At 42.8% G+C, this 10636-nt stretch overlaps 1 protein-coding gene across 1 annotated transcript in view; it reads right to left on the bottom strand.

The window, feature by feature from the left end:
* Positions 1-262: 262 nt before the first annotated feature.
* Positions 263-10636, bottom strand: part of LOC142709076 (histo-blood group ABO system transferase-like) — a 12056-nt gene continuing 1682 nt past the window's right edge. Inside the window, exons 2-3 of the mRNA XM_075848446.1 lie at positions 9560-9694; positions 263-1186 (exon numbers count right to left, since the gene is read on the bottom strand). Of these exons, the coding sequence (XP_075704561.1) occupies positions 502-1186; positions 9560-9694 (820 nt within the window). The 3' untranslated portion in view covers positions 263-501. The remainder of the gene's footprint in view (positions 1187-9559; positions 9695-10636) is intronic.

The raw sequence follows: 10636 nt of genomic DNA, 5'->3' as shown, positions 1-10636 counted from the left end.
TGTTTGTGTGAGGTCAATATCAATGTTCTGCCTAAGGACGGGATTACGAGTCTACGTGGGTGAAGAGGTCTCCAGCCCCCCATCCTGTATGAACCCCACATTTCCCTCAGCAGCTTCATTCCTGCGTCGTCACAAGAAGTGGTGAGGGGACATTTACTCCGGACACGCGGCAGCTGCGGATTCCGGCAGAGCGGCTCAGGATTTATTGGTTGTTTCATTTCAGATTCCATTAAAAGTAGCGCAATAACGTAAAGCCGACGGAAAACATTAAAATCACCGGGTGCCGTTCATGTGACAGGAACAGGAAAACTCAAATAGGGGCAATGCTGGAAGAGACAAACGAAGAGACGCAGAGCGCGGCCCCCGCGGACCAGATCCGTATTACACTCGGGTGTATTTTCCTGAACCGTCTTTTATTTGCGCAGACGGATCCTCGTCCTTACAATTCCCATCCCCCGCATGAGATGTTTGTTGGCTTTCTAGTAAAAGCTGCGCCGCTCCTCAGTTTCGGATTTCCTTGTGATTCTTCGGAACAGCTACAAATCGTCGTCTCTTTAGGAAGTTTGGGATCCCGAAGCCGTCGTCCCACAGATATTCCGGGGAGAGGATCCTGGTGGGCTTGTGGTACAGGAAGTATTTGTTCAGGTAGCTCTCGTCATGCCACACGGCTTCAATGTTCTTTGCCTTGTCCGTCATCATGGCGTTATGGCAGAAGTCGGTCAGCTTGTAAACCTCTTCTACGTTCCCCCCAAAGTAGCCCCCGGCATAATAAAAGTCTCCCTCATCCGCGGGGATGTAGGCCTCAGACTGCGGGTTCCGCTCATACGTGTAACCTTCACGTGAGGTCCCGTACAGGCCGGGATGTAGTGTCCCAAACAGGTCGCTTAAGATCTCCACCCCGACCTCATCACTGAACCTCATGTCCACGTCCACACACACCAGGTAATCCACCTCCTCCATGAACCGCCGGCGGGAATAGTCCCGGAGCATCTCCATGCGCCTCATGGACACGTCCTGCCACCTCCGGTAAGCGGGCACGCTCAGCACCATCATCCGTCTGCCCTCAGCCAGGTCCACCATTGGGATGTCGCTGACACGGTCTGTAAACACATAGTAGTTGACCTTGTGTCCCACCATGAAATACTTCTCCGCCGTCTCTATGAAGGTCGAGACAAACACGGTGTATCTGGAACATAGAGACGTGTGATAACGGGGTTACATATTATACACCACTAGCCTTATAACACGGTGTATCTGGAACATAGAGACGTGTGATAACGGGGTTACATATTATACATCACTAGCCTTATAACGCGGTGTATCTGGAACATAGAGACGTGTGATAACGAGGTTACATATTATACACCACTAGCCTTATAACACGGTGTATCTGGAACATAGAGACGTGTGATAACGGGGTTACATATTATACATCACTAGCCTTATAACACGATGTATCTGGAACATAGAGACGTATGATAACGAGGTTACATATTATACACCACTACCCTTATAACACGGTGTATCTGGAACATAGAGACGTGTGATAACGAGGTTACATATTATACATCACTAGCCTTATAACACGATGTATCTGGAACATAGAGACGTGTGATAACGAGGTTACATATTATACACCACTAGCCTTATAACACGGTGTATCTGGAACATAGAGACGTGTGATAACGGGGTTACATATTATACACCACTAGCCTTATAACACGGTGTATCTGGAACATAGAGACGTGTGATAACGAGGTTACATATTATACACCACTAGCCTTATAACACGGTGTATCTGGAACATAGAGACGTGTGATAACGGGGTTACATATTATACGCCACTAGCCTTATAACACGGTGTATCTGGAACATAGAGACGTGTGATAACGAGGTTACATATTATACACCACTAGCCTTATAACACGGTGTATCTGGAACATAGAGACGTGTGATAACGAGGTTACATATTATACACCACTAGCCTTATAACACGGTGTATCTGGAACATAGAGACGCGTGATAACGAGGTTACATATTATACATCACTAGCCTTATAACACGATGTATCTGGAACATAGAGACGTATGATAACGAGGTTACATATTATACACCACTACCCTTATAACACGGTGTATCTGGAACATAGAGACGTGTGATAACGAGGTTACATATTATACATCACTAGCCATATAACACGATGTATCTGGAACATAGAGACGTGTGATAACGAGGTTACATATTATACACCACTAGCCTTATAACACGGTGTATCTGGAACATAGAGACGTGTGATAACGGGGTTACATATTATACACCACTAGCCTTATAACACGGTGTATCTGGAACATAGAGACGTGTGATAACGAGGTTACATATTATACGCCACTAGCCTTATAACGCGGTGTATCTGGAACATAGAGACGTGTGATAACGAGGTTACATATTATACACCACTAGCCTTATAACACGGTGTATCTGGAACATAGAGACGTGTGATAACGGGGTTACATATTATACACCACTAGCCTTATAACACGGTGTATCTGGAACATAGAGACGTGTGATAAAGGGGTTACATATTATACACCACTAGCCTTATAACACGGTGTATCTGGAACATAGAGACGTGTGATAAAGGGGTTACATATTATACACCACTAGCCTTATAACACGGCGTATCTGGAACATAGAGACGTGTGATAACGGGGTTACATATTATACATGACTAGTCTTATAACGTGGTGTATCTGGAACATAGAGACGTGTGATAACGAGGTTACATATTATACACCACTAGCCTTATAACACGATGTATCTGGAACATAGAGACGTGTGATAACGGGGTTACATATTATACACCACTAGCCTTATAACACGATGTATCTGGAACATAGAGACGTGTGATAACGAGGTTACATATTATACACCACTATCCTTATAACACGGTGTATCTGGAACATAGAGACGTGTGATAACGAGGTTACATATTATACACCACTAGCCTTATAACACGGTGTATCTGGAACATAGAGACGCTAACGAGGTTACATATTATACACCACTAGCCTTATAACACGGTGTATCTGGAACATAGAGACGTGTGATAACAGGGTTACATATTATACACCACTAGCCTTATAACACGATGTATCTGGAACATAGAGACGTGTGATAACGAGGTTACATATTATACACCACTAGCCTTATAACACGGTGTATCTGGAACATAGAGACGTGTGATAACGGGGTTACATATTATACACCACTACCCTTATAACACGGTGTATCTGGAACATAGAGACGTGTGATAACGAGGTTACATATTATACACCACTAGCCTTATAACACGGTGTATCTGGAACATAGAGACGTGTGATAACGAGGTTACATATTATACACCACTAGCCTTTTAACGCGGTGTATCTGGAACATAGAGACGTGTGATAACGAGGTTACATATTATACACCACTAGCCTTATAACGCGGTGTATCTGGAACATAGAGACGTGTGATAACGAGGTTACATATTATACATCACTAGCCTTATAACACGATGTATCTGGAACATAGAGACGTGTTATAACGGGGTTACATATTATACACCACTAGCCTTATAACACGATGTATCTGGAACATAGAGACGTGTGATAACGAGGTTACATATTATACACCACTAGCCTTATAACACGGTGTATCTGGAACATAGAGACGCTAACGAGGTTACATATTATACACCACTAGCCTTATAACACGGTGTATCTGGAACATAGAGACGTGTGATAACGGGGTTACATATTATACACCACTAGCCTTATAACACGGTGTATCTGGAACATAGAGACGTGTGATAACGGGGTTACATATTATACACCACTAGCCTTATAACACGATGTATCTGGAACATAGAGACGTGTGATAACGAGGTTACATATTATACACCACTAGCCTTATAACACGGTGTATCTGGAACATAGAGACGCTAACGAGGTTACATATTATACACCACTAGCCTTATAACACGGTGTATCTGGAACATAGAGACGTGTGATAACGGGGTTACATATTATACACCACTAGCCTTATAACACGGTGTATCTGGAACATAGAGACGTGTGATAACGGGGTTACATATTATACACCACTAGCCTTATAACACGATGTATCTGGAACATAGAGACGTGTGATAACGAGGTTACATATTATACACCACTATCCTTATAACACGGTGTATCTGGAACATAGAGACGTGTGATAACGAGGTTACATATTATACACCACTAGCCTTATAACACGGTGTATCTGGAACATAGAGACGCTAACGAGGTTACATATTATACACCACTAGCCTTATAACACGGTGTATCTGGAACATAGAGACGTGTGATAACGGGGTTACATATTATACACCACTAGCCTTATAACACGATGTATCTGGAACATAGAGACGTGTGATAACGAGGTTACATATTATACACCACTAGCCTTATAACACGGTGTATCTGGAACATAGAGACGTGTGATAACGGGGTTACATATTATACACCACTACCCTTATAACACGGTGTATCTGGAACATAGAGACGTGTGATAACGAGGTTACATATTATACACCACTAGCCTTATAACACGGTGTATCTGGAACATAGAGACGTGTGATAACGAGGTTACATATTATACACCACTAGCCTTATAACGCGGTGTATCTGGAACATAGAGACGTGTGATAACGAGGTTACATATTATACACCACTAGCCTTATAACGCGGTGTATCTGGAACATAGAGACGTGTGATAACGAGGTTACATATTATACATCACTAGCCTTATAACACGATGTATCTGGAACATAGAGACGTGTTATAACGGGGTTACATATTATACACCACTAGCCTTATAACACGATGTATCTGGAACATAGAGACGTGTGATAACGAGGTTACATATTATACACCACTAGCCTTATAACACGGTGTATCTGGAACATAGAGACGCTAACGAGGTTACATATTATACACCACTAGCCTTATAACACGGTGTATCTGGAACATAGAGACGTGTGATAACGGGGTTACATATTATACACCACTAGCCTTATAACACGGTGTATCTGGAACATAGAGACGTGTGATAACGGGGTTACATATTATACGCCACTAGCCTTATAACACGGTGTATCTGGAACATAGAGACGTGTGATAACGAGGTTACATATTATACGCCACTAGCCTTATAACACGATGTATCTGGAACATAGAGACGTGTGATAACGGGGTTACATATTATACACCACTACCCTTATAACACGGTGTATCTGGAACATAGAGACGTGTGATAACGGGGTTACATATTATACGGCACTAGTCTTATAACACGGTGTATCTGGAACATAGAGACGTGTGATAACGAGGTTACATATTATACATCACTAGCCTTATAACACGATGTATCTGGAACATAGAGACGTGTGATAACGGGGTTACATATTATACGCCACTAGCCTTATAACACGGTGTATCTGGAACATAGAGACGTGTGATAACGAGGTTACATATTATACACCACTAGCCTTATAACACGGTGTATCTGGAACATAGAGACGTGTGATAACGAGGTTACATATTATACACCACTAGCCTTATAACACGGTGTATCTGGAACATAGAGACGCGTGATAACGAGTTTACATATTATACACCACTAGCCTTATAACACGGTGTATCTGGAACACAGAGACGTGTGATAACGAGGTTACATATTATACGGCACTAGTCTTATAACACGGTGTATCTGGAACATAGAGACGTGTGATAACGAGGTTACATATTATACACCACTAGCCTTATAACACGGTGTATCTGGAACATAGAGACGTGTGATAACGGGGTTACATATTATACGCCACTAGCCTTATAACACGGTGTATCTGGAACATAGAGACGTGTGATAACGAGGTTACATATTATACACCACTACCCTTATAACACGGTGTATCTGGAACATAGAGACGTGTGTTAACGGGGTTACATATTATACACCACTACCCTTATAACACGGTGTATCTGGAACATAGAGACGTGTGATAACGAGGTTACATATTATACGCCACTAGCCTTATAACACGGTGTATCTGGAACATAGAGACGTGTGATAACGAGGTTACATATTATACGCCACTAGCCTTATAACGCGGTGTATCTGGAACATAGAGACGTGTGATAACGAGGTTACATATTATACACCACTAGCCTTATAACACGATGTATCTGGAACATAGAGACGTGTGATAACGAGGTTACATATTATACACCACTAGCCTTATAACGCGGTGTATCTGGAACATAGAGACGTGTGATAACGGGGTTACATATTATACACCACTAGCCTTATAACATGATGAATCTGGAACATAGAGACGTGTGATAACGAGGTTACATATTATACACCACTATCCTTATAACACGGTGTATCTGGAACATAGAGACGTGTGATAACGAGGTTACATATTATACACCACTAGCCTTATAACACGGTGTATCTGGAACATAGAGACGCTAACGAGGTTACATATTATACACCACTAGCCTTATAACACGGTGTATCTGGAACATAGAGACGTGTGATAACGAGGTTACATATTATACACCACTAGCCTTATAACACGATGTATCTGGAACATAGAGACGTGTGATAACGAGGTTACATATTATACACCACTAGCCTTATAACACGGTGTATCTGGAACATAGAGACGTGTGATAACGGGGTTACATATTATACACCACTACCCTTATAACACGGTGTATCTGGAACATAGAGACGTGTGATAACGAGGTTACATATTATACACCACTAGCCTTATAACGCGGTGTATCTGGAACATAGAGACGTGTGATAACGAGGTTACATATTATACACCACTAGCCTTATAACGCGGTGTATCTGGAACATAGAGACGTGTGATAACGAGGTTACATATTATACATCACTAGCCTTATAACACGATGTATCTGGAACATAGAGACGTGTGATAACGGGGTTACATATTATACACCACTAGCCTTATAACACGATGTATCTGGAACATAGAGACGTGTGATAACGAGGTTACATATTATACACCACTAGCCTTATAACACGGTGTATCTGGAACATAGAGACGCGAACGAGGTTACATATTATACACCACTAGCCTTATAACACGGTGTATCTGGAACATAGAGACGTGTGATAACGGGGTTACATATTATACACCACTAGCCTTATAACACGGTGTATCTGGAACATAGAGACGTGTGATAACGGGGTTACATATTATACGCCACTAGCCTTATAACACGGTGTATCTGGAACATAGAGACGTGTGATAACGAGGTTACATATTATACGCCACTAGCCTTATAACACGATGTATCTGGAACATAGAGACGTGTGATAACGGGGTTACATATTATACACCACTACCCTTATAACACGGTGTATCTGGAACATAGAGACGTGTGATAACGGGGTTACATATTATACGGCACTAGTCTTATAACACGGTGTATCTGGAACATAGAGACGTGTGATAACGAGGTTACATATTATACATCACTAGCCTTATAACACGATGTATCTGGAACATAGAGACGTGTGATAACGGGGTTACATATTATACGCCACTAGCCTTATAACACGGTGTATCTGGAACATAGAGACGTGTGATAACGAGGTTACATATTATACACCACTAGCCTTATAACACGGTGTATCTGGAACATAGAGACGTGTGATAACGGGGTTACATATTATACACCACTAGCCTTATAACACGGCGTATCTGGAACATAGAGACGTGTGATAACGAGGTTACATATTATACACCACTAGCCTTATAACACGGTGTATCTGGAACATAGAGACGTGTGATAACGAGGTTACATATTATACACCACTAGCCTTATAACGCGGTGTATCTGGAACATAGAGACGTGTGATAACAGGGTTACATATTATACACCACTAGCCTTATAACACGGTGTATCTGGAACATAGAGACGTGTGATAACGGGGTTACATATTATACACCACTAGCCTTATAACACGGTGTATCTGGAACATAGAGACGTGTGATAACGAGGTTACATATTATACACCACTAGCCTTATAACACGGTGTATCTGGAACATAGAGACGTGTGATAACGAGGTTAAATATTATACACCACTAGCCTTATAACGCGGTGTATCTGGAACATAGAGACGTGTGATAACAGGGTTACATATTATACACCACTAGCCTTACAACACGGTGTATCTGGAACATAGAGACGTGTGATAACGGGGTTACATATTATACGCCACTAGTCTTATAACACGGTGTATCTGGAACATAGAAACGTGTGATAACGAGGTTACATATTATACACCACTAGCCTTATAACACGGTGTATCTAGAACATAGAGACGTGTGATAACGGGGTTACATATTATACACCACTAGTCTTATAACATGGTGTATCTGGAACATAGAGACGTGTGATAACGAGGTTACATATTATACACCACTAGCCTTATAACACGGTGTATCTGGAACATAGAGACGCGTGATAACGGGGTTACATATTATACACCACTAGCCTTATAACACGGTGTATCTAGAACATAGAGACGTGTGATAACGAGGTTACATATTATACACCACTAGCATTATAACACGGCGTATCTGGAACATAGAGACGTGTGATAACGAGGTTACATATTATACACCACTAGCCTTATAACACGGTGTATCTGGAACACAGAGACGTGTGATAACGAGGTTACATATTATACACCACTAGCCTTATAACACGGTGTATCTGGAACATAGAGACGTGTGATAACGGGGTTACATATTATACACCACTAGCCTTATAACACGGTGTATCTGGAACATAGAGACGTGTGATAACGAGGTTACATATTATACACCACTAGCCTTATAACACGGTGTATCTGGAACACAGAGACGTGTGATAACGAGGTTACATATTATACACCACTAGCCTTATAACACGGTGTATCTGGAACATAGAGACGTGTGATAACGAGGTTACATATTATACACCACTAGCCTTATAACACGGTCACTAGTCCCACAGGACAGGATGATTTGGGCTCCGCTCCCTGACTGTGCAGTGTGGGAGAGCACAGGCTCTTCTTATTGTTCTGTTATCAGCCATTCCAGACTGGGGGCGCTGCAGCGTCTTTCTATGGGAGGGCGTCAGCAGGTAGGGTTCTCTCCTTACATCTCACCTAATGTCATTACTAATTAGAAACCGTAATAAAGGCGAGACTACGTAATATAAAGTGTCACCAAATGTAAACCTAAACCCTTCTCCACCTGCATTCTGCTTCCATCTGTTCATCCCTCAGGGGCAGAGGTCCCTTCCTGAGTATTTGGTTATAGGAACGTACAGCAGTAAATGGACTCGAAATCTGACGCTGAGCGACTGGCTGAAGACGCTGCGCCAAGATTAACACCATCACGTCTGGATCATAGTCACTCATTCTAAGACAGCGGAAACGTAACTCACTTCTTAACAGCGAAGACGGTGAGGCCGATGCGGACGTCTCTCTGCCGGAACTGAGAATCCAATATGTCCCTGTTATAGGTGCCACTCCAGACAATGGGCGCGAGCCAGGGAGTCATCATCGAGATGTCAGACCTCCTGGAAGACAGTCAAGAGGAGGCCACCGGTACAGTGTGTCAGGAAGGTGAAGTGATGAGTACAGTGTCAGTTGTATGGTATGATGGGTACAGTGCGTCGGTTGTATGGTATGAGGCGTACAGTGCGTCAGTTGTATGGTATGAGGCGTACAGTGCGTCAGTTGTATGGTATGATGGGTACAGTGCGGCAGTTGTATGGTATGATGGGTACAGTGCGTCAGTTGTATGGTATGATGGGTACAGTGCGTCAGTTGTATGGTATGATGGGTACAGTGCGTCAGTTGTATGGTATGAGGCGTACAGTGTGTCAGTTGTATGGTATGAGGCGTACAGTGTGTCAGTTGAATGGTATGATGGGTACAGTGCGTCGGTTGTATGGTATGAGGAGTACAGTGCATCGGTTGTATGGCATGATGGGTACAGTGCGTCAGTTGTATGGTATGATGGGTACAGTGCGTCGGTTGTATGGTATGATGGGTACAGTGCGTCAGTTGTATGGTATGAGGCGTACAGTGCGTCAGTTGTATGGTATGATGGGTACAGTGTGTCAGTTGTATGGTATGATGGGTACAGTGCGTCGGTTGTATGGTATGAGGCGTACAGTGTGTCAGTTGTATGGTATGAGGCGTACAGTGCGTCAGTTGTATGGTATGATGGGTACAGTGCGTCAGTTGTATGGTATGAGGCGTACAGTGCGTCAGTTGTATGGTATGATGGGTACAGTGTGTCAGTTGTATGGTATGATGGGTACAGTGCGTCGGTTGTATGGTATGAGGCGTACAGTGTGTCAGTTGTATGGTATGAGGCGTACAGTGCGTCAGTTGTATGGTATGATGGGTACAGTGCGTCAGTTGTATGGTATGAGGCGTACAGTGCGTCAGTTGTATGGTATGATGGGTACAGTGCGTCAGTTGTATGGTATGAGGCGTACAGTGTGTCGGTT

The sequence above is a fragment of the Rhinoderma darwinii genome, unplaced genomic scaffold (assembly GCF_050947455.1).
Source record: "Rhinoderma darwinii isolate aRhiDar2 unplaced genomic scaffold, aRhiDar2.hap1 Scaffold_4044, whole genome shotgun sequence".
Classification (NCBI taxonomy): domain Eukaryota; kingdom Metazoa; phylum Chordata; class Amphibia; order Anura; family Rhinodermatidae; genus Rhinoderma; species Rhinoderma darwinii.
The sequence above is the reverse complement of the archived record's forward strand: the minus strand, read 5'-3'. Positions and strand labels throughout refer to the sequence as shown.